General features: G+C 43.2%; 2 protein-coding genes across 5 annotated transcripts in view; both read right to left on the bottom strand.

The window, feature by feature from the left end:
• The window catches only part of LOC115144920 (ubiquitin-conjugating enzyme E2 R2-like), a 36,252-nt gene extending 33,462 nt beyond the window's left edge, over positions 1-2,790 (bottom strand). Inside the window, exon 1 of the mRNA XM_029686062.2 lies at positions 2,181-2,790. Within this exon, the coding sequence (XP_029541922.1) occupies positions 2,181-2,360 (180 nt within the window). The 5' untranslated portion in view covers positions 2,361-2,790. The remainder of the gene's footprint in view (positions 1-2,180) is intronic.
• A 746-nt stretch (positions 2,791-3,536) lies between these two features.
• Positions 3,537-24,889, bottom strand: part of LOC115144921 (AP-3 complex subunit delta-1-like) — a 41,400-nt gene continuing 20,047 nt past the window's right edge. Inside the window, exons 13-34 of one of the 4 annotated variants that reach the window (XM_029686064.2) lie at positions 24,707-24,855; positions 24,177-24,407; positions 23,782-24,016; positions 23,536-23,681; positions 15,246-15,399; positions 14,984-15,055; positions 14,294-14,369; positions 13,867-14,045; positions 13,223-13,296; positions 11,350-11,500; positions 11,112-11,246; positions 10,631-10,684; positions 9,545-9,640; positions 9,143-9,283; positions 8,630-8,677; positions 7,700-7,720; positions 7,105-7,294; positions 6,882-6,970; positions 6,638-6,723; positions 6,336-6,457; positions 5,997-6,076; positions 3,537-5,855 (exon numbers count right to left, since the gene is read on the bottom strand). In XM_029686064.2, coding sequence (XP_029541924.1) covers positions 5,760-5,855; positions 5,997-6,076; positions 6,336-6,457; positions 6,638-6,723; positions 6,882-6,970; positions 7,105-7,294; positions 7,700-7,720; positions 8,630-8,677; positions 9,143-9,283; positions 9,545-9,640; positions 10,631-10,684; positions 11,112-11,246; positions 11,350-11,500; positions 13,223-13,296; positions 13,867-14,045; positions 14,294-14,369; positions 14,984-15,055; positions 15,246-15,399; positions 23,536-23,681; positions 23,782-24,016; positions 24,177-24,407; positions 24,707-24,855 — 2,625 coding nt within the window. In that variant the 3' untranslated portion in view covers positions 3,537-5,759. Of the gene's footprint in view, positions 5,856-5,996; positions 6,077-6,335; positions 6,458-6,637; positions 6,724-6,881; positions 6,971-7,104; positions 7,295-7,699; positions 7,721-8,629; positions 8,678-9,142; positions 9,284-9,544; positions 9,641-10,630; positions 10,685-11,111; positions 11,247-11,349; positions 11,501-13,222; positions 13,297-13,866; positions 14,061-14,293; positions 14,370-14,983; positions 15,056-15,245; positions 15,400-23,535; positions 23,682-23,781; positions 24,017-24,176; positions 24,408-24,706; positions 24,856-24,889 lie in introns of all 4 variants that reach the window. The other 3 variants (XM_029686063.2, XM_029686068.2, XM_029686065.2) reach the window with 3 other exon arrangements.

A 24,889-nucleotide genomic window follows, 5' to 3' on the forward strand; every position in this document is an offset into this window, starting at 1 on the left:
CCCATTGAGAGAAAACCCCACATTTTCAGTCTACAAGAAACAAACACGCCATCGTTTGAGTGTTTACAATCCAAATATCAATAAGAAAATATATGTAGGTATTGAGACTAGGCTATAATTCTAGGTGCTTAGAGTGACAGCTGGGCGATATACTGTATTTGACGATATACCGGTATTGATGCATGAACCGGTTTGGGTTTTTACTTTACCTTCTTTAACGGTATTTTAATTTGTGTTTCCTTAAATGTGATATTCTGTGTGTAACGTTGACTTTTATAGTTTACTTCGCTACTTGAGTCATCTCTCCATGCCGCTTTCCACATAGACCTAGCCCCGCACCGTCACTCAAGAAGCGCATTTGTTGTTCCTCGACCACAAGACACATGCGTTCAGTCTGCATGGTCAATGCAGCACATTTAACAATGTTGATAACAATGATGTTCACTTTGCTTCTTAATTATAACTCCACTAATGTTTACAATTACACGATTAGTTTGTTTCTAAAATATGCAAAAAGCTAGTTTGTATTTTTCTTAACAAGTTGGGCCTAAATCTTATTAGCCGCTAATGCTAATCACTAGCTAGCTAATAATTGTACTGAGTCAGAGCTATATTAGTATTAGCTATACAGCCTAATACTAGTGATGGTGGAGACCTAAATCAGCATGTTGTTTGTGCCACAGTTTCTTCTAAAACGACGAGGAATTCACAAAGCAAGAATAATAAAGCTACATAAAGTAGCTAAAAGAAAACATTAAATGTAGCCAAAGATTATAGGGTCCCCTAGGAAACACTTAACACGTTGGTTCCTACCCTTTCACAATAACTCCTCCCTGGAATTGTCATTTGTTGTCATGTCAAACATTATTCAAAGCGACCTCTTATATTCTAACTATATAAATTAAAATAATCATTATATTGCCATGATTCCAACAGTTCACTCAAGTGTTTTGCTCTAAATCACAAGTCTTAATCGTAATTGCAACATTTGGTTAAAAATAAGGCCTAGATTGTTTGCCCATATCGTGCAGTCCATGGCAGTGTGGAAATGCTCTCAAATCAGTGCAGGAAATGCAGAAATGTATGACAATGCAGAAAATTATTAAAACAATCAGAATGGAGAAATACCTTTTTAAATCACTTAGAATGTATGTTGCCACCGTCTGGTCATGCACTACTTATAAAGCAAATTTAAAACGGTCCATTTTATTTTAAATACTGTGATATATATTGGCCATGTCACCCAGCCCAACTTAGTCTATTTCAAACAGGATGGACAATGCTACCAGCTGCTATTGCTTAACTATGAAAACGAAGGAACTGTTTGATGGCTTATCGAGATCGGCAGCTTTAGTTCTAAAAAACGGAAATAAGTTACCGCTGGTTAGTTCAGCCATTCCAATGGGGGAAATTAAGGGGGAAAGAATGGAGTTTTGGGATAAATACATAAAATAAGGTCTGAGGTTAACAAAGGCTTACGAGATATGATACGTTTTGTTCTATGAGGTAATATCAGTCAGTTAACCAGACCTTTACGAACTATGAAGACGTTACGTGCTTGTTTGGATACATAAATGCTTCATAATAAACTAAATGTGATCATCTCAGCGTATCCAAAAAAAAAACAATTACCCCATAGGTCTTGGCCAACGAGCCAGTTAGTGCCAACAAATAGACACCATTACTATTACACTATATAAGAAAATACAATAGAAATAGGTCCGATTTGATCTTTATCATTATGAGCAGATGTGTATCCATAACGTTTCTCTCTGCCCCATGGCAAAATGTGTTGGCGGGGGCACTGGAGATGGGTGTCGGGGCCCCAAATGCGGTAGTCCGGCCCTGCTGAATACAGTAATATAAGTTGACAATGTCTGTTTCCTCCAAAGTTTTCCATGAAAACGTTAACATGTTTTGTGGATCGTCACATGTTGCTCGAGCTGGCCATCTCAAACTAAGCCAGGTTGGTTGTCAATCGTTAGCTACGTCACAACCAAAAGTGACAAAATATAACTCTTCTCGCCATAATATTTACAGACGTTCTACTGTAACTCAGGGGCAAGAGAACACTGACCAGGCACAATTTGTTCTGGTTAACCAAGGTTGAACAAAACAACTGCAATAACTATTTGAGTGATTTGATGGCCATCTTAAATATTCAGCAATTCCATACTCACCTTAAAATAACCTCCCTCGTAGTGAGTATTTGGGGGTCCAAATATTGCAACTTCCCAGTTGTACAAGTCCGACTCGTCCACTAAAGTTATCCTGAACCCTTCAACTGGCTCATCTTGAAGACTTTTCATCTCTAACATGAGTGCTTTTTGGGAACTGGCTACATGATGTCCATGAGCCATAGTCCGCGACGATCTGTATAAACAAAAACCTATCTAGACCTTTTTAGAGAACAAAGGTAGTTATCTAATTCCGCCACAACCAACCCCTGAGAAACCTTTTGATTGTTCACACGTTTCCTCACATCTACAAAAATGTCGACTGTTATTACGTTCGCGTTCGGTTCTCTTGCACTGTGATCGAACAAACCAACGTGTAAACCTCTCGCTGACAACCAACCAACCCACAAACCCAAAGCTAGCTTGCTACAGTAGTTACTCCCTGTTGTTGATCCTCATTCACCGTAAAACAGAATTGCTCGAAGTAAATTTGAGTGGTCAAAGCAAACTAGAAAACAAACAAATTAACGGCTGTCTGAGTAGGGATCTCCCCTCGATAATACAACAGTAGCTACTTCACGGTGTCGCCACTAAAGTCGCTCAAGCTGGTCCCACAAAGCTTGATGCTATGAGTTGTGAAGTGCTCGCAAAGCTTTCTGGGAGTTGGTGTTAATTGAAAAGGCACAACACTTATTCGGCAGTTTAAGTTTAACCTCTTTGCAATGTTAAAATATTGTTTCGGTCTGCAATTGAATTCTTCAGAATCATGAACCCCGAAACGTTAATATTTGAATCTCGTCAAAAAATATATATGTTGGGAGTGTTTTGTGGTTGCAACTCCACTTCTTTCCATATGGGAATTGAAGTTAGACAGTACCTACACACAGCCTGCAAATCACTTAGGCTATATTGACATTTATAATTTAAAGGCACTTGCACACATAGAAAGAATATGCAGTTTCACACAGAGAACTGTATTAGTTATTGGGGAAGGCAGGTTTTTGGGAAAGGCCACTCTCGTGCATGCTGAAGTGAGATGTTGGCCAACTAAATATCCTTGATAAGGTAGTATTTGCATATCCTTTGAATATACAGCATGTTTGATACACAGACACCATACATAGTGATAATATGTGAATAAAAAGCCTGAAATAATTATATGTGGGAGTTTATTGGTTCACCTTAACAGACTACAGAGCAGCTCAGCCTTTATTTCAATTTGGGTAGACTTCTCTGTTCTAAAAGTGAATGTTGATAGTATATGACTAATTTTGTCTTGCTCATGTAGTCCCCTCTTAAAACATATTACATCATATAGCTGGAGAATAGACAAAGAAGGAGTTGGACCAGACCTTCAAACAAGGAGAAATGAGAATATATTTTAATGTCATAAGCCAAACTCCGCAAGATAATCACTATAATTGACCAGAAAAAAAGTGGGTAGCTTCTCTGACCTGTATCACAACACCTTTTCTTCTCTACTCCTCTCAGCGCCATGACACCAAATAGAACCTCCTTCCCCTGATGTTAAATAATTCAAAATATTCAAAGATATCATTTGAATTGTATGAACTTGTAATAGATAAAAATACAACACCATCAAAAACTGTAGCATGATTCATTCAACTTTCACTTCATATTAAAAAAAACTATAAAAGAAAAAGACAACCAAGAAATGACATGGGAGTTTTGTATGTGTGTGTGTCCTTGGATAGGGGAAATATATATATATATATATTTAAGTATACATTTCCTAATCATGCAAGATACACATTTTTATGAAATACTCTGCACAGAACTTTTTAATTAGTACAACATATGATTACAAGTAATTTCTTCATTGCCATTCTATAACTTAAATCAATCAAAGCACTTTTCCAGGAAGGATATGGGTTTGTGGATAACATCCCTGTATGTTCTTCACTTTGTACTCACACTAACATGGTGAAGAAGAAACTCATGGAATGGCTCATCTACACTTGTAAGAAAGGAATGCGGGTAAGTTGGAATACAAACAAAACATGATGGGATCAGGTTAAAGTTGCTACTACATCGTGCTGGACCAGGCAGTGAGACGCGTTGAGTGTAACTAGACAGCAAGTACCTCTGAGCAAGTCATGAAAGGAAGAAGCCATTTAAATGATGACCATTCATGTTCATCATTATGCCAATGCACATGTGGCAGCAGGGTAGTTCTGAGAGAAGAGAACACTGAAGTAACATCGGTTTATGACTATCAGTGACATGTAGGATGTATCGTATAGTGCGAGAGTTAGTGGCACAGACGCAAGAGGTTTGGATGATATGAAAGACAAACGTCTTGACTGACGACTTGTTGGCTTTCTCAAGAAAGATACAGTAAACAAGAAGCCACATTGGTTAATACTGATTCAAAATAAAATGTATCAACTAAGTACCAATGATATCCCAGAATGAATTATGACTAGAATAGCCTTCCATCCCCATAGGTGATCTCAAACTAAGCCTATCAACACATAGGATAACTTTAGCAGTAAAGTATGGAGAGCCTGCTATTATAGCAAAGCCACGTGAGAGGCGCTAGCTGCAATATGTGATAGCGGGCCTTCATTTCCCACAAGTTCTATATTACTTTGTCACTCATTTCAGATACTGTAGACATGTCTGAGGCAAGAGAGAGTGGCAGATGAGCAGTACAATACCCTTCCACGATTACAGCATAATCAAAGCGATAAATCATACAATTGTAAAAAGACGCCCTTTTACCCATGTCGATAATAAGAGAGAGTAAGGAAGCCGGACAATGTTCACTTTTGGAAAAGGTTGCAGAAACATACTTTTTCGAGGAGTGCCAGCGTGTCTAAGTTCTGACCTGGTCAAAGTGTAACCGCCTGCATTCTCTTTTCCCAATAAACTCTTAGTGTAACGTTCCAGCTCAGGCATTTAAAATTCTTATAGGGATTGATATGTTCCTGTGACACAGGTCAAACTGAAGCTGAGCATAGTTGAAGCATGGAGCAGTGACACCAGAGGGTAGGTCAGTCTCCTTCAGACATGAGATCAGGTCAGGTAGGATTTCAGCTTAGAGCAGTTTAAAGTTGACATGACATTTCCAACTTGGGCCAGTCAGAAGAAGTCACACATTCTACAGGACTATAGAGGAGAGTAGCAGTAACACGCTGATGTTTAATGCAACAGGGGGAAAGGCGGAGACGGACGTCAGAAAACAAAAACAGCAACAAACAAAAACAAATCAAGACAGTGAAAACACAATTCAACCAACAACAAAAAAAGTCCAGTTGTCAGATTACATTAAATGACGATGAGAGTAATGACGATGAGAGAGAGAGAGTGGGGGGAGCAGGGAAAACCAGTTTGAAACTAAAAGCGCACAGAGGGGGTTTGTATAGAGCAAATCAGTGAAGGAGAAAGAGCAGTTCTGAGTGCAAGAGGGGCATCAAAGGAAGGAAGTGATTCTGAGGACTAATTAATAGGGTGAACCTGGGAGTGCCAGCCGCAGTGTTTGTAACTTGATTACATGTGTTTCAGTGAGGGAGGGGTTGAGCAGGGGGTAGGGGGGCACCAAGGGGCTGTCAGACACAATCAGCATTGAGAGAAGGTCAGCTTGATCTCATCCAGCACATTCCTAAGCAGCCCCGGCTCGTCACATTTAGCATCGATAGACACGGTCTGATCAGCCTGAGATGGACAGGGACACAGACAGACAGAGAGGGCAAACGTTACAAGGATGTCTGAGGAGAAGATCTCATTTGAGTAAAATGGAGACCAATATTTGGATGTCTGGCCCCCTGACTGACAAGGAGTAAGGGAGCTACTTACAGTTTTGACCAGCAGACACACATGGTGACCCTGGATTGACCTGCTGTACATGGAGGCACAGGAATCAATCCTCTCCACCACTGGTTGAGACAGGAACACAACCGTAAGCTCATTAAACAACTCAAAATCTAAAAGGTCTTTATTTACCACATCATGTTAATGTTCATTCAAAGAGGGAGATTTCTGCAAGACGACACAGTGAACTACAAATCACCTCAATAAATATGTCCACTCTCCACCTAATACCTCCCAATGCCCTACCCTCTCCCCCTGTATTCCCCAGTCCCTATCATATCCCACACCTTCTCCCCCTGTATTCCCCAGTCCCAGTGTACCCACCAGAGAAGTGGTGGTGGAAGCAGATCCTAGCCAGTAGATGGTGGAAAGGCTGGTTGATTCCCTCCAGCTTCAGAGAGCTTCCCTTGAGGTCCCCTGACTCCAACAGCTTAGCATACGCGTCACTGTAAACAACAACAATCACATTCACTACGCATCACATACTAGCTCACAAGCAGTTTAATCTTAAGTTCAGATCAGGGCACAGCACACTAAGCCAATAGCTCCAAATCTACAGTTAGGTAACGTTCATTATTATTAAAACAGCAGAATGAGGTTCTTTGGGGACAGCTAGCTGCACTGACCTGTAGCAGGGAGTGGTGATCAGGTATGAGGTGCAGGTAAAGTGCAGTTTAAAGTCTAGTTTCTCGTGAGTGGAGGAATCCTCAGTCTGTGGGAGAACATTATAACAGCAGAAGGTTAACAATACACTTTTACAAGTGAGGAAAAAGGTCAGTAGAACCTTGAGCAGTGAAATAGACTGTACCCAGAGTCAAAGAGGGATAGTGGGGGAATGTGATGCCTTTGTGGAGAGCAAGACTTACTCACCTTGACTATGAAGGTGAGGGTTCCCTTCAGTTTCTGAGGCATCACAATGCTCTGCACTGAGAAGATGAACCGTGCCTCGTTAGAGATCCCTGAGGAACAAGAGAGAAAAAATAGATTTGTTTGGATGTAAACTGGGAATGGGAATATTTGGATGGGAATTTAGCTCTTATTTCAACAAGTTTCCATAGCTTTTTCCTCCTCCCAGTCTCTCCTGCTTCCTCACCGGGGGGCAGATGGAAGGGCACGGTGAGGCTGTCATGTGGGCCGGCTCCCTCAGGCCGCTGCAGCTTGGAGTTGAGAGAGTCCATCACATTGAACTCCATGGACTTGATGAAACTGTCACACTTATTTTCAAAGATGACAGAGACCACCACCTGGCTACCGTCATGCAGGTTCCCCTGGATGTCACACACCTAAAGAGGGAAAGAGAGGGATGAAGCGGAGGTCAACCCACTCCGTAGCCAGCAGTGTTCACACAAGGAGCCCAGCAAATTGACTTGCATGCAAACCAGCAAATCGATTCAACCATTCCAATCCCAACATGAATCCCATGTGATTTTTATGAAGCAACCTGGAAACAGCACTGATAGGACAGTAGAATCATAACGTCACACACTCAAAGAGGATGCCCCTGGCTTATGGTGTTGTGAATAACAGGGTTACATTTTCCAATATACACGTCTCTGCATAACAGCTTGGTTATCACATTGTGATTAAGCCAGGGGGCACAGTCTGAGAAAAAGCACAACAACACAGAACATCTAGAAGATTCTCCTGTAAAACCCATAGCCTGCAGTTCATAGAACTTCAGCCAATACCTCATCAGCATCCTGCTTCATCTTGAAAGAGAGAAAAATAGGGAGCATAAGGAGGGGTCCACTTACAGTATATACATTTTTATGTTACAGCCTTATTCTAAAATCAATCTACACACTTCAAATCTTGTTCTCCCATCTCCACAGAGGAACTCTGGAGCTCTGTCAGAGTGACCATCAGGTTCTTGGTCACCTCCCTGACCAAAGCCCTTCTTCCCCGATTGCCCAGTTTTGCCGGGCTACCAGCTGTAGGAAGAGTCTTTGTGGTTCCAAACTTCTTCCATTTAAGAATGATGGAGGCCACTTTGTTCTTGGGGATCTTCAATGCTGCAGACATTTTTTGGTACCCTTCCCCGGATCTGTGCCTCGACAAAATCCTGTCTCAGAGCTCTACGGACAATTCCTTCGACCTCATGGCTTGGTTTTTGCTCTGACATGCACTGTCAACTGTGGGACATTTTCATAGACAGTTGTGTACCTTTCCAAATCATGTCCAATCAATTGAATTTACCACAGGTGGACTCCAATCAAGTTGTAGAAACATCTCAAGTATGATCAATGGAAACAGGATGCACCTGAGCTCAATTTTGAGTCTCATAGCAAAGGGACTGAATAAGATATTTCTGTTTTTAATTTGAATAAAGTGTGCAAATATTTCTAAAACCCTGTTTTTGCTTTGTCATGATGGGGTAGTGTGTGTAGGTAGATTTAAAAATCTATTTTAGAATACGGCTGTAACGTAACAAAATGTGGAAAAAGGGAAGGGGTCTGAATACTTTCTGAATGCACTGTATTTTATATATATATATATATATATATATCTCTCTCTCAATGGTACGACTCCTCCCAGCTCCAATATGAGTGGCTATAGAAGATACACAACAATAGTATACTTCTCCAGTGGACCCAAGCGTCTCGTTCCATCCCACTCACCATCTTGATGTAGGAGTTCTCAGCCAGCAGGGCGTAATTGGACATGGGCTGTAAAGAGAGAAGAGCCTGGTCAGTTCTCACTCAATATGCAAACAAGGGAACTAGACCCAGGTCTGGACTATGTATATATGCTATTTGAGATAGGGAGTGTATACACACTGCATACCTGACATACTTGTGTCAAATGGGTGAAGGTAGGGAAGTTTTATATGGACAGTATTGTGGGGGCACAACTAATCTGTATCCCCGCACACCGACTCGGTACCCCCTGTATATAGCCTCGTTATTGTGTTACTTTTTTCTTAAGTTTATTTGGTAAATATTTTCTTTACTCTTCTTGAACTGCACTGTTGGTTAAGGGCTTGTAAGTAAGCATTTCACAGTAAGGTCTACACTCGTTGTATTCGGTTCATGTGACAGTTTAAAGTTTAATTTGATTTGATTTATGACTTGAACGTCCAGTGGACAGGGATTGGACTGAGTGGACAGACTAAAAGGTGATTGTTTACTGACTGGCAGAGGCTCCTCGTCCTCCACCGTGCCGTTCTGCACAGACTCCTCTCTGGCTCCATCGCTATGGTGATGATGATGGTGGTGCTTCTTTTTCTTGTCCTTCTCCCTTTTCTGCTTCTTCTTCTTGTGCTTGGAGGATTTCTGAGAGGGAAACAAGCAGGGGATGGTGTAAAGGGCAGTCTATTCAGAAAGAGGGAGGGAGAGTTTCTGTGCTCAAACAAGATCTGTCAAAATACAGTATCCTGTTGCGCTAGTCTTTAATGTAGAATCCTTAGTAATGAATGATGCTGTCGTTTGTATGTGTATGTTTTGTAAGGTTTATAAAATATAAAATACAAATTAGTAACAGCTGAGATTTCTGTCTCGTGATTCTGACATCATCAGTAAAGTGGAGTGACTCACAGTCTCTTCAGGCTCAGAGTCTGGGACCACGGCAGCCACACCAGACGCAGCGTCAGGAGTGGAGGCAGGGGGAGCGTCTGTTACTGCTGCGGCCTCCTGTCACCACACACACAGCCCTCAAAATGAGTATGGACACATTTAGGAGGATTATTGACATACAACACACTGTCATTTATTGATCATATACAAGTACAGGTAGTATTAGTTTGGGTTAGTCGTAATTTGTGTGTTGTTTTGAAGTTGTCAAATCCTGACATTGTTCCAATGGACCCATTGTCGATAGCATCCCTTCACATCTGTACTTAAATGGAACAATAATCGACTCAAAAAACAGAAATACAGAAACATGTTCTGACAGGATGTGTGAACTGTGACGTCACATTTGGGTGACTGCTAGACGTAGCTTATTTCCTGAGGGCAGACAGTTGGTGTGGTGTAAACACAAAATCAACACGCAGAGCCCCTGAACAATGTATATCTAATGATCAGATTCTGCTTGAAACAGTCCCATACAGTAGTTCAGAACAGAGGACAGAGAGTGTGGGGTCACAGAGCTAAACTTTATGAACTAGTCTGGCTTTAAACTGAATAATGTACTGTTGTCATTAGTCTTCCACCTGGTCTAACAGCTGCTCTGCAGTTACACACGCAGTCACAAGCACTCAGTATGTAGTAAAAAACACTGCCTATATGTAGTCCTACTACACATGAAGAGCTGTGCTACTGTTGCATTGGTTTGATAGGAACAACAAGAACCGTCAGCATGATTCCAGACACGGAGGCCCCTGCACTTGACAACAACTGTGACCCCACCACTGACGAGAAACAGACACATCGAGCAAAACCAAAACAGAGAGAACCAACACTAAGAAACACGACAACCCCAGAATGAGTAGGGTTACGTGACCTCAGAAAGAGTGGCAGTAATGCAAGGGTGCAAGAGAAAAGTGGATGGAAGGAAGGAAAGAACCACACATGGCGAAGAGGATCAGACAAGAGCAGAGGATAGATGAAGAGGTACTGTTAGAACACAAATAAATGACAAGGACAAGGAGTGACTAAAAGAGAGAGAGAGGGGAACTCAACCTGAGGGTCAGAGGGCACTGGAGCATTTGAGAGCCAGAAATCCAGATCCGAAGCCTACAACAGTGAGGGAGGGAGAGGGAGCAAGAGCGAGGGGGGATAGAGAGGTTAACATTTTAGCACTACCTCTTCATGAAAATGGATACAGAGATTACACTGTTATTTTCATGAATAAATCAAGTATTTCAAGATAGCGACTAGACATACTGCAATCTTAAATACTGATTGATACTTGATTTAATCTTTATTGCTGATAGGATGGTGAGGGGGCTTGAAAGAAGCAATGACAATGATTGATAAATGAAAATGACCAAAGAAATGTGTTTGCTTGACAGATTATTTTATATAAATTTAATTAAATCAAATTCTTAGTTTAGTTAAATTATTTAGTGTCAGCCTTAATTCTTCAATATCCTACACAGAATGACATTGTGCAAATCTTGTCCCTGTAAAAAAGGTAGTCCCTCCCTTTGTGATGTCATACCTCTGGTGTGGAGGCAGGAGGCTGGGCTGCCACATCGTTGGTCACTTTTGATTGGACAGGCTCCTCTGACCCAGCCTCCATAAGATCCTCCCCTTCCTCTTGTTTGTGTTTCTTCTTCTTCTTCTCTTTATCCTTCTATAATGAAAAAAAAAAAATCCTTTTAGACAATAAGGTCACAAAAAACAGAAACATCAAAGTTATGAAAAATATTCCAAGGATATAAAGAATAGGGCCTCACCTTACTCTCCTTGTCCTTCTTTTCCTTCCTGCTCTTCTTCTTGGGCTCTGAAGTGACCTCCAACCCCTCCGCGTCCTCTATGGGGCTCTTGAGGACCTCATCGGGACGGTGTGTCCTAACTGGCAGCTTCTTCTCGCTGTCTGCCAGGGGCCTGAGAGCACAGAGAGGAGACACATAAAACCACAGCCCTGAGTGTACATGGTGATTCTGGTCACACTACAGCCATCGGCTATGTCTCAATAGTCTTAACTAGCCTCCTTTCCTCCATGACCACTGATCTGGGAGGAAAAGACAGGGTAAAAGCAGCATGGTGAAAACCTATCCAGTCGATTCACTTACCAATGCCAGTGAAGGAAAGGAGATTAGGAAAGGAAGCTAGTTGAGACAAGCCCATCCACTCCACTCAGGTGCATGACATTTCAAACGCAAACTTGCTCAGCACAAACCTTCATAGCCATTCCTCAGGCAGAGCTGGGAAGTCAGGAGGGAGACCACCATTAACAGGTTTATCCAAGATCAGAACTGGATTGAGGCCTCTGTTGGTAACTGCAGTAACTGAGTATGTTTACATGCACAGCAATAATTCGATATTAAACTGATTATGGCAGCAGGCAAATTATGCAATAGTCATGTAAACACTACTCTGCTTATCTTAAATCAGCGAACAGTCAAAATCAAAGTATATGCCGATTAAAACACCTGGTTTTCTGAGCAATCTTTCAAATTATTAGGACATTTAAACACCTTAAATCGGCGTTCTAGCAGTGTATTTGATCTGCATGTGCTAGCAGCAACCGAGCGAGCCTCCCTCTTTAGCGAGAGTGAAGTGAGTTCGGAACAACTGAATGGATGTGTCTTTGAAGTAGTTTACACATTCAAACTTTATATGTCCTCAGAATTGTCACTGGGGTAGAATGTTTATTTTGATAGGGGAATTTCTGCATTGATCAGAGTGACATCAGGTAGATGGATTTCAGATGTGTCCATGTAAACAGGATTATGTGACATTTCTCTTCTTGCAAAGCATGTAAACGTTTTAATCGAACCATTATATTAATCTGACTATCCACAACAATCATATTGTTACCATACTCAGTAACTAACGATTAACATTATGTTGAAGAAGATCCATGGATTGGGTGAGGATTTGATTTGGGGATTTGACTAGTAAAAACAACAGTAGTCATCCATGATTAGTAATGGTGATTGAGTCATGACTTGAGAAAATCAGCAGTTCCACTGAGAAATCTATAAGCTCTCATCTTATCACATCAATCTGTTCATGTTAGTGAGAAGTGAGAGCGCTTTTCTTCAGCTCCAGCCACAAAGCGGGCACATTAACAGAGTTTTGTATGGAGGGAATCCTGATATTCTGAAGTGAGCTTGTAGAAGGTTTCAAATGGAGGAGGGGTGAGCAGGAGGAGAGAGTGTTGTTGAAAACAAGGATCAAACTTCAAACTGTAAAAGTCACATCATGCCCAAACACAGAGAGACAGAGAGAGACACAGACAGAGAGGAAGCAGATCAGTCAGTCTTGAGTCCAGGCCCAGACGGGGCTTCTCCTGAGGCTGGGAAGGTACTCACCTGTGAGATGCCACCAGCAAACTGCACAGTCAAGAGAACAGATGTGTGTGTGTGTGCATAAGAGAGACAGAGGGAAAAAACCAGAGCAGAGCACAGCACAGCGAGCGGGAGTGTGTGAGGATGAAGAGGACCAGGCCAGCACCAGCCTCTCATCAGTGGAGCCAGGAAGAGATTATACACCCCCACAGAGTAGACAATAACACAGCCAGGTTATATATCCTATACTTTCATACTAATCCATTAGTGGACATCTGTAATACAGCGAGAGGTCAGTGATGAGTTAACTCACTTGTCCAGGTCGATGTTCAAAGCTTTGTGGGGGTCGTTGGGATCTTTGTCATCGTCATCACTGGGCAAGGCATTCTGAGACAGGAAGAGAATGGAGTGACAGAGCAAAACATCATCCTTGCATATGCAATTATTATCAAAGGTATGCCATGTCTATTATCTGCAACACTCTGAACCACCTATGAAAGTGCCTGGCCTCTCTGCCTGGCCTACTGTACACCACCGGCATCTCTGCCTGGCCTACTGTACACCACCGGCATCTCTGCCTGGCCTACTGTACACCACCGGCATCTCTGCCTGGCCTACTGTACACCACCGGCATCTCTGCCTGGCCTACTGTACACCACCGGCATCTCTGCCTGGCCTACTGTACACCACCGGCATCTCTGCCTGGCCTACTGTACACCACCGGCACCTCTGCCTGGCCTACTGTACACCACCGGCACCTCTGCCTGGCCTACTGTACACCACCGGCACCTCTGCCTGGCCTACTGCACCTCTGCCTGGCCTACTGTACCTCTGCCTGGCCTACTGTACACCACCGGCACTGCCTGGCCTACTGTACCTCTGCCTGGCCTACTGTACCTCTGCCTGGCCTACTGTACCTCTGCCTGGCCTACTGTACCTCTGCCTGGCCTACTGTACCTCTGGCATTTCTTCAGTGACGATGTCCACCATGTGTGCAGGGGTGATGTCCTCCTCACTCTCTGGGCCCGAGTCCCCCCTCCTCTGCCGGCCCTTCTCCCTCCTCTTCTTCTTGTCCTTCTTCTTCCTGTCTGTCTTGTTTTTCTCCCGACGCTCCTCTTCCAGCTTCACATATTGGTCTGACATTGGCATCCCTAAACCCAACGGGAGGGAAAAAGGAAGAGAAAGAAAGAGGAAGTGGGGTCAAGTTATTACACAGAAAGAAAGAGGCGAGACAGAAAGAGGTACAGAAGAGGGGTTTAGTTATGACAGAGGCGAAGAGAGAAAGAGGGATAAGGGTTAGGTTTGGAGTCCTGTGTGCAGAGCCACTGACTGATACACTATGTTGAAATCAATTGGTTATTAAGTAGTGGCCAGAGTAACTGACCTGGGACTTTGAGAGGCACACTGAGGTCAATCTGCACCACTGGAATGTGCTCCACACCAACAGCCTCCTGGTATACCTGCGCACACACAATAACAGAGATGTCAATGGGCTTCTAGTCAATTTAATTCATTAGATTCTAAGACGTTGGGGGATGGGGGTGCTAAGCGGACATATGGAATTGTTTTAAGATGGTCATACTATGGATAACTTAGCTATTTGATTTAGAATTTTAGGACCCCTTTAGGTGTCCATGTGTGTATATACACACACACAAAACATTTTTTGGATAAAATATTGATTTTGGCCAGTACTACTAAAGCCCATAGAATAACACATTCACAAACGGCAGAGGGTGTGTGTGTTAACCCACCGTCATTGAAAATAACAATGTGTTCTTAACTGACTTGCCGAGTTAAATAATGATTAAATAAAAGAATACTTTGAAGAATAACAAAAACACTTTTTTGTTAAGTACATGATTCCATGTGTGTTATTTAATAGTTTTGACATCTTCACTATTGTACAATGTAGAAAATAGCATAAATAAAAACCATGAAATGAGTAGGTGTGTCAACTTTTGACTGGTACTGTATATTTAAGTGGTTTGAAATGTGTAATGAATTACATTTCTGTAAGAGTCAGGTTAACACAGAAGACGAGCTGCCGATTGGGTGATGATTCAGTGCGTACCTTCTGAGAGGACGGGGAGGCCTTGATGTAGAAGGGGTTGTTGGCCTGCTCTGCCTTCCTTACTTCTCTCCTCTGTTGGGAGGGAGAAACAGTATCAAGTCAGTCATATGAAAATGCTGTGTTTACCGGTGTACCTCTTCAGTGTCTGACTGTTATAGTATCACCAAAGATTTAACAACAGATCAACTGTTGAAAGAATTGAGGAGCTCGTATCTCAATGTATACACAGCACGGATTATTGGCTTGTAAATTCCCATCTTACCTTAGCCAATTCCTTCTCGTCCACTTCAGTGTAGCGTGGCTTGGTGTGTCTGGACTCCTCCTTGGCAAACACAGCCTTGCCCTTGGTCTTCCTACCCTCATCCTCAGACTCACTCCCAGACGGAGGCTCATTGATCCACGCATCCAGGTCCAGACTGGAGACAAAACCAAGACAATAAATTGTCTGTCCGTGTTTATAAAATTGTACCGAATCATCCAGTTTTTTTTTATATGGTATGTCTTTACTCGAATAAAAAGCTACTTTGCATTAAGCTACTTTGCATTACCTAAAATTGTCCAACGGGCTGCATAAAGTATACTGAACAAAAATGTAAAACGCAACATACAACAATTTCAAAGATTTTACTGAGTTACAGTTCATACCGTGCATTTGGAAAGTAATCAGACCCCTTGAGTTTTTCAACATTGTTACGTTGAATACATTTCCCCCCCCTCATCATTCTACACGCAATATCCCATAATGATTATAAAAACAAAATAAAAATCTAAAACAGAAATACCTTATTTACATAAGTACAGTTGAAGTCAGAAGTTTACATACACTTATGTTGGAGTCATTAAAACTAGTTTTTCAACCACTCAACAAATTTCTTGTTAACAAACGATAGTTTTGGCAAGTAGGTTAGGATATCTACTTTGTGCATGCACAAGTAATTTTTCCAACAATTGTTTAGACAGATTATTTCACTGTATCACAATTCCAGTGGGTCAGAAGTTTACATACAGTCGTGGCGAAAAGTTGAGAATGACACAAAAATTAATTTTCACAAAGTCTGCTGCCTCAGTTTGTATGATGGCAATTTGCATATACTCCAGAATGTTATGAAGAGTGATCAGATGAATTGCAATTAGAATTGCAATTGCAAAAGAAACAGGTACAAAATTATCTATATCCACAGTAAAACGAGTCCTATATCGACATAACCTGAAAGGCTGTTCAGCAAGGAAGAAGCCACTGCTCCAAAACCGCCATAAAATAGCCAGACTACAGTTTGCAACTGCACAAGGGGACAAAGATCATACTTTTTGGAGAAATGTCCTCTGGTCTGATGAAACAAAAATAGAACTGTTTAGCCATAGTGACCATTGTTATGTTTGGAGGAAAAAGGGGAAGGCTTGCAAGCCGAAGAGCACCTTCCCAACCGTGAAGCACGGGGGTGGCATCATGTTGTGGGGGTGCTTTGCTGCATGAGGGACTGGTGCACTTCACAAAATAGATGGAATCATGAGGGAGGACAATTATATGGATATATTGAAGCAACAGCAAGACATCAGTCAGGAAGTTCAAGCCTGCTTGCAAATGGGTCTTCCAAATGGACAATGACCCCAAGCATACTTCCAAAGTTGTGGAAAAAATGGCTTAAGGACAACAAAGTCCAGGTATTGAGTGACGATCACAAAGCCCTGACTTCAATTCTATAGAAGATTTGTGGGCAGAAATGAAAAGGCGTGTGCGAGCAAGGAGGCCAACAAACCTGACTCAGTTACACCAGTTCTGTCAGGGGGAAGGGGCCAAAATTCACCCAAATTATTGTGGGAAGCTTGTGGAAGGCTACCCAAAACATTTGACCAAAGTTAAACAATTTAAAGGCAATGCTACCAAATACTAATTGTATTTAAATTTTATGTAAGTGTATGTAAACCTCTGACCCACTGGGAATGTGATGAAAGAAATAAAAGCTCAAATATTATCATTCTGACATTTCACATTCTTAAAATAAGGTGGTGATCCTAACTGACCTAAGACAGGGGAGTTTTACTAGGATTAAATGTCCGGAATTGTAAAAAAAAACGGAGTTTAAATGTATTTGGCTAAGGTGTATGCAAACTTCCGACTTCAACTGTATTAAGACCCTTTGCTACGAGACTCAAAATTGAGCTCCGGTGTATCCTGTTTCAAGTGATAATCCTTGAGATGTTTCTACAACTTGATTGGAGTCCACCTGTGGTAAATTCAATTGATTGGTTATGGTTTGGAAAGGCACACACCTGTCTATATAAAAAGTTCCCACATTTGACAGTGCATGTCAGAGCAAAAACCATATCATGAGGTCGAAGGAATTGTCCGTAGAGCTCTGAGACAGGATTGTATTGAGGCACAGATCTGGGAAAGGGTACCAAAAATGTCTGCAGCATTGAAGGTCCCCAAGAACACAGTGGCCTCCATCAGTCTTAAATGGAAGAAATTTGGAACCACCAAGACTCTTCCTAGAGTTGGCCGCCTGGCCAAACTGAACAATCGGGGGAGAAGGGCTATGATCAGGGAGGTGACCAAGAACCTGATGGTCACTCTGACAGAGTTCCTCTGTGGTGATGGGAGAACCTTCCAGAAAGACAACCATCTCTGCAGCACTTCACCAATCAGGCAGGCCTTTATGGTAGAGTGGTCAGTAAAAGGCACATGACATCATGCTTGGAGATTGCCAAAAGGCACCTAAAGGACTCTCAGATCATGAGAAGCAAGATTCTCTGGTCTGATGAAACCAAGATTGAACTCTTTGGTCTGAATGCCAAGTCTGGAGGATACCTGGCAACATCCCTACGGTGAAGTATGGTGGTGGCAACCAGGGTTGCAAAGGGTCGGAAACTTTTCTGGAAATTTTCCATGGGTAGCTAAGCCCGGGAATTTGGGGAATTTTGCTTAAAATCTTTTTTTGTGGGAGACACAAAGCAATTCTAGGTCTTGTGGCATATTGTGGTTAAACAATCTCCAACTCAATGGAACTGCAACCCTCTGCATGCACAGTGCATTTTTCCATCACATGTACAGCTGATTCAAGATCTTGCACACTAATGAGATGCTATTGAGCCCACACTACTACACTGTCTGAGCCAAGGACTACATGCTTTCTGGTAAGTTTTGATTACAATACTGGGTGGGGTGAATATTTTATATGACATGCATGATTTTTTTGTTAACTAGTAAATAATAGCCTACAACAAAGTGTGTTTAAATCATTTCTAACTTGTTAACAATTTCAGGTGTTAATTCACCTGTTTCCATACATGTTTCATTTTAAAACGTTTATCTTACAAAGGAGTTGTTTAATCTAACTGCCTAACTATATCTGTACATCAAATCAAATGTATTTATATAGCCCTTCATACATCAGCTGATATCTCAAAGTGCTGTACAGAAACCCAGCCTAAAACCCCAATTGTGTATGGTCTCTTTTTTACTCTTCTTTTTCTACTCTTTGTGTGGAGACATTTCACTGCAGCTAATGTGAAAGGAAAAGCTGTGTGCATTTGCAAATACTGTGCCAAATCATATGTAACAAATGCAACAAAGATGCAGAATCATCTGGCCAAGTGCATAAAGTTCCCTCAGCACTCACAACAAGCAACCTCTGACAAAAGTCCATCTACTTCTATTCGGGGTGAAAATTATGAATCAGAAACCTTATCGATAGCAAAAGCTTATGGTTCTGCTGGAATATTTTTTTTGACTCAATGGGGGAATGAAGTCAGAAATGCTGATAATGATTTGCTCAAGCTGTGTATGCAACTGGTTCACCTCTGATGCTCACAGGCAATGTGTATTGGAAGACATTTCTGTATGTTTCTTCCCCCAGCATACACCCCTCCAACCAGACATGGTTTATCTACTAATTTGCTGTATGCAGAGTTCAAGAGTTCAAGTGAAGGTCAAGCAAGTTATAGAGAAAACCGACTATATTGCAATCATTTCTGATGGGTGGTCGAATGTTTGTGGGCAAGGAATAATTAACTACATCCTCTCCACCCCTCAACCAGTATTCTACAAGAGCACAGACACAAGGGAAGATAGACACACCGGTCTCTACATTGCAGATGAGCCGAAGGCAGTAGTCAATGACCTTCGACCACAGAATGTATTTGCACTGGTGACAGACAATGCTGCGAACATGAAGGCTGCTTGGGCTAAAGTTGAGGAGTCCTACCCTCACCTAACACACCCATTGGCTGTGCTGCTCATGCATTGAATCTGCTCCTCAAGGACATCATGGCACTGAAGACAATGCATGTATGTGAAGGGTCATCAAGTTATTGCAGCAATCTACCTCACCAAGCAAAGTGATAAGAATAAGAGCACCACATTGAAGCTGCCCAGCAACACCCATTGGGGTGGTGTTGTCATCATGTTTCACAGTCTCCTGGAGGGGATGAAGTCTCTCCGAGAAGTGGCCATATCACAGTCTGCCAATACGGACAGCCCCATCAACAGGATCCTCCTGGAGGATTGATTTTGGGAGAGGGTGGTAAGCAGCCTGAAACTCCTGAAACCTATAGCAGTAGCCATTGCACGGATTGAGGGAGACAATGCCATCCTGTCTGATGTTCAGACTCGGCTTGCAGATGTAAGAGAAGAAATCTGTACTGCCCTGCCCACTTCACTGTTGCTCCAAGCAGAGGAAACTGCAGTTCTGAAATACATCAAAAAGCGTGAAGATTTCTGCCTGAAGCCCATACACGCCGCAGTGTACATGTTCGACCCCAAGTATGCTTGCAAGAGCATTCTGTGGTGCAGAGATCAACAAGGCCTATGGTGTCATCACTACCGGGTCTCACCACCTTGGCCTGGATGAGGGCAAGATTCTTGGCAGTCTGGCAAAGTACACTTCCAAGCAAGGGCTTTGGGATGGAGATGCAATATGGCAGTCGTGCCAACATATATCTCATCAGCCACCTGGTGGAAGGGACTTTGTGGATCTGAAGCTCTTTCCCCTGTTGCCTCCATCATCCTCCAAATCCCAACAACATCAGACGCCTCAGAGCGCAACTGGTCCTTGTTTGGGAACACACACACCAAAGCACGCAACAGGCTTGAAAAATAGGTGGCCATCCGGGCAAATTTGAGGCTTTATGAGCTTGTTCAGGATGGCTCGTTGTCAAGGTTGGAAGGTGAAGATGAGCCCTCAGTCTGATGTTCAAGAGGTGTACATTGAGGAGGTCCAGGGAGAAGACATGGAAGCCTGAGAGGAAGACAACCAAAGATTTTGTTTCTAGCCTATCATTTTACAGATGCATGTTGAAAACGTTTGTGGGAGATGCTATGGATCATTCAATATTCCCTTTCTTTTGTTGTTCAGTGAAATCATCTCATTTAATTAAAGTTCAATTCGTAACTAAATTGTTTTTAAAATATTTCTATTGGAAGGATTTAATCATTTGCAATTATGTGTACTTATAATAAGGTAAAAGGTTTATGTTTCTGTCTCCATAAGATATGGTAAATATATCCAATGCCAAAAACATCTACATTTAAATGGTATTAATATTAATTTGCATATATTTCCCCTAATTCATATATATATTCCATTTAATTTCCACAGAAAGTTTCCACCTCTGAATATTCCCCAAAATGTGCAACCCTAGTGGAAGCATCATGCTGTGGGATGTTTTTCAGCGGCAGGGACTGGGAAACTAGTCAGGATTGAGGGAAAGATGAACGGAGCAAAGTAGAAAGAGATGTTTGATTTAAACCTGCTCCAGAGTGCACAGGACCTCAGACTGGGGTTCACCTTCCAACAGAACAACGACCCTAAGCACACAGCCCTATCCCATCTGGACGAACATAATGCCTATCTAAGAATGCTGTTCATTGACTACAGCTCAGCATTCAACACCATAGTACCCTCCAAGCCCGTCATCAAGCTGGAGGCCCTGGGTCTCAACCCCACCCTGTGCAAACGTGTCCTGGACTTTCTGACGGGCCGCCCCTAGGTGGTGAAGGTAGGAAACAACTCCATTTCGCTGACCCTCAACACTGGGGCCGCACAAGGGTGCGTGCTCAGCCCTCTCCTGTACTCCCTGTTAATCCACGACAGCGTGGCCATGCACGCCTCCAACTCACTCATCAACTTTGCAGATGACACAACAGTAGTGGGCTTGATTACCAACAACGACGAGACAACATACAGGTTGAATAGGCACAACAGCGCCTATTCAACCTCAGGAGGCTGGAGAAATCTGGCTTGTCACCCAAAGCTCGGATTAACTTTTACAGATGCACAATTGAGAGCATCCTGTCAGGCTGTATCACAGCCTGGTACGGCAATTGCACCGCCCTCAACCGCAAGGCTCTCCAGAGGGTGGTGCGATCTGAACAACGCATCACCGGGGCCAAACTACCTTCCCTCCAGGACACGTACAGCACCCGATGTCACAGGAAGGCCAAAAAGATCATCAAGGACAACAACCGCCTGAGCCATTGCCCGTCCACCCCGCTATCATCCAGAAGGCAAGGTCAGTACAGGTTCATCAATGCTGGGACCAAGAGACTGAAAAACAGCACCTCAAGGCCATCAGACTGCTAAACAGCAATTACTAACTCAGAGGCTGCTGCCTACATTGAGACTACATTGGGCACTTTATAAATGGATCACTTGTCACTTTAAACAATGTTTACATGTTACATTACTCATATCACATGTATATACTGTATTTTATACCATCTATTGCACCTTGCCTACGCAGCTCTGCCATCGCTCATCCATATACTTATATGTACATATTCTCATTCACCCCTTTAGATGTGTGTATTAGGTAGTTGTTGGGGAATTGTTAGATATTACTGCACTGTCGGAACTAGAAGCACAAGCATTTCGCTACACTCGCATTAACATCTGCTAACAATGTGTATGTGACCAAAAAAATTTGATTTGAAGACCATGCAGGAGTGGCTTCAGGACGAGACTGAATGTCCTTGAGTGGCCCAGCCTGAGTCCAGACTTGAACCCGATCGAACATCTCTGGAGAGACCTGAAAATAGCTGTGCAGTAACGCTCCCCATCCAACCTGACAGAGCTTGAGAGGATCTGCAGAGAAGAATGAGCGAAACTCCCCAAATACAGGTGTGCCAAGCTTGTAGCGTAATACCCAAGATAACTCAAGGCTATAATCGTTGCCAAAGATGCTTCAACAAAGTACTGAGTAAAGATTCTGAATACTTATTTAAACGTGTTCTCAGTTTCTTATTTTGAATACATTTGCAAAAATTTCTGAAAACCTGTTTTTGCTTTGTCCTTATGGGGTCTGAATACTTTCTGAATGTACTGTATAAAGGAAGTCAGTCAATTTAAATAAATTCATTAGGTCCTTATCTATGAAAACCTTAAAAAAAGGTAAGGGTGTGGATCAGAAAACCAGTCAGTATCTTGTGTGATCACCATTTGCCTCATGCAGTGCGACACATGTCCTTCGCATAGAGTTGATCAGGCTGTTGATTGTGGCCTACTGGAATGTTGTCCCACTCATCTTCAATGGCTGTGCGAAGTCGCTGGATATTGGCGGGAACGGGAACACGCTGTCGTACATGTCGATCCAGAGCATCCCAAACATGCTCAATAAGTGACATGTCTGGTGAGTATGGAAGAACTGGGACATTTTCAGCTTCCAGGAATTGTGTACAGATCCTTGCGTCATGGGGGCGTGCATTATCATGCTGAAAATGAGGTGACGGCGGTGGATGAATGGCACGACAATGAGCCTCAGGATCTAGTCACGGTATCTCTGTGCATAGAAATAGCCATCAACACAATGCAATTGTGTTTGGTGTCTGTAGCTTATGGCTGCCCATACCATAACCCCACCGCCACCATGGGGCACTCTGTTCACAGCGTTGACATCAGCAAACCGCTCGCCCACATGACGCCATACACGCTGTCTGTCACCTGCCCGGTTCAGTTGAAACCGGGATAAATAAGTGAGGTGCACACTTCTCCAGCATACCAGTGGCCATCGAAGGTGAGCATTTGCCCACTGAAGTAGGTAATGATGCCAGGTCAAGACCCTGGTGAGGATGACAAGCACGCAGATGAGCTTCACTGAGACGGTTTGACAGTTTGTGCAGAAATTCTTTGGTTGTTCAAACACAGTTTTATCAGCTGTCCAAGAAATAAAAATAATTTAAAAAGTCCAGGGGGGCTGGTCTCAGATGATCCCACAGGTGAAGAAGCCGGATGTGGAGGTCCTGGGCTGGCATGGTCACACGTGGTATAAGGATGTGAGGCCGGTTGGATGTACTGCCTGTATTCTCTAAAACGACATTGGAGGCGGCTTATGGTAGAAGATGAACATTAAATTATCTGGCAACAGCTCTGGTGGACATTCATGCAGTCAGCATTCCAATTGCATGCTCCCTCAAAACTTGAGACATCTGTGGCATTGTGTGACAAAACTGTTTGTGTTCAGATTTTTGTTCAGTGTAGTACTATAAAATATATTTCTGATGTTGTGTATTACTATAAGCTTAATTGTGAGTAGGGGAGAGCGGCAGGCAGACTGACCCTTCAGGAACAGGCACTTTCTTCTGTGCCTTGGGGGCCACAGGGTTGAGCTCTCCAGCAAACAGAGCTGTCACCTCCTCAGCCACCTCCACGTCCTTCTGCTGCAGCTTCTGGATGTACTTCACCAGTTGCAGGATGCAGGAGGCCTGGGAGGGGAGCACAGAGAGAGAAGTGTACTGGAAAAGGTATTCTCCTTTCAAACGGCCAATAGCCCCGAGGTTAACCGATGTTAGCCATGTGACTCACCCTCTCCTGCACCTCCAGGTTGTCACTCTGGACAAACACAGGCAGCCTGTCAATGAGCAGCTGGCTGGTCTCCTGGGCCACCTTGCTGTCCGCTGGTGCCCCCTCCTGGCCGCACAGCACCGTAGAAAACAGCTTGGCAGCGTTCTGCACGTACACGGCCTGGATGTGGCCCGGCAGGGTGGCCACCTTGGGACGCAGCATGGCCTCCAGAGTCGCCATGGGGTCCTCCAGGTGTCTGGGGAAGATAGGAGGATGGCACAGGATGAGGGATGAGCCAATGATACAGGGCTGAACTGGCATGATTTTAGCTACTTTGACTTAGTGGAAAACATTCTTGCTAAAAACCGTATGTGTCTGCATGTGTTCTTGTAGAGGAGGATTGGATGAATACATACTCTGAGAACTCTCCACAGATCCAGGCGGCGGCGTAGAGCACCTCACAGATGCCGCTGTGCTGTGTGTTGCCGGTCAGCAGGTGGGCGTTGTCCAGCAGAGTAGCCATCTGGGCCACGGCGAAGGCTCGGATGGCTTTCACCCGGATGGCAACGTCCAGCATCTGGGAGGCGATGAGGTGGCCGTGCCGCGTGCCCTCTAGACGAGTCAGCTCCACCAGGATACTGATGTACCTGAGAGACGGAAGCAGAGACAGGCGGTCAGACTGATGTACCTGAGAGACAGGTGAGAAAGTCAGTGGAAGGTAGGCCCCTAAATGGCAGGTAAACCCCCCAAAATAAGATAAGTAGTGGGCCAGTACGATGCAAAAACTTTTGTGAATTATTTACAGCAAGACACATTACTGCAATGCGTTTTGACTCGTGAGCATTTCAACTCTATTTGAGAGACACGGAGACTCAAACTCACAGAAAGTATGAATCTAAAAGAATCAGAGACCAATATATTTGCCCTGCCAGTAAGTTGTGCTGACCATTCAAAGTTGGTGATGTACTGGTAGTTGCTCTGGCTGCAGATGTCAATGATCTTGGTGAGCAGCTCATCTCTGTAAGTGGTTCCCTCGGCTTTGTCCACGTGCAGCATCAGCTTCTTCACTATCTCCATCAGGTTCTTCTTGGACACCTGGGAACACACCAATGAGTAGTCAATGAGAAAC

The sequence above is a fragment of the Oncorhynchus nerka genome, linkage group LG17, assembly GCF_034236695.1.
Source record: "Oncorhynchus nerka isolate Pitt River linkage group LG17, Oner_Uvic_2.0, whole genome shotgun sequence".
NCBI classification, from domain to species: domain Eukaryota; kingdom Metazoa; phylum Chordata; class Actinopteri; order Salmoniformes; family Salmonidae; genus Oncorhynchus; species Oncorhynchus nerka.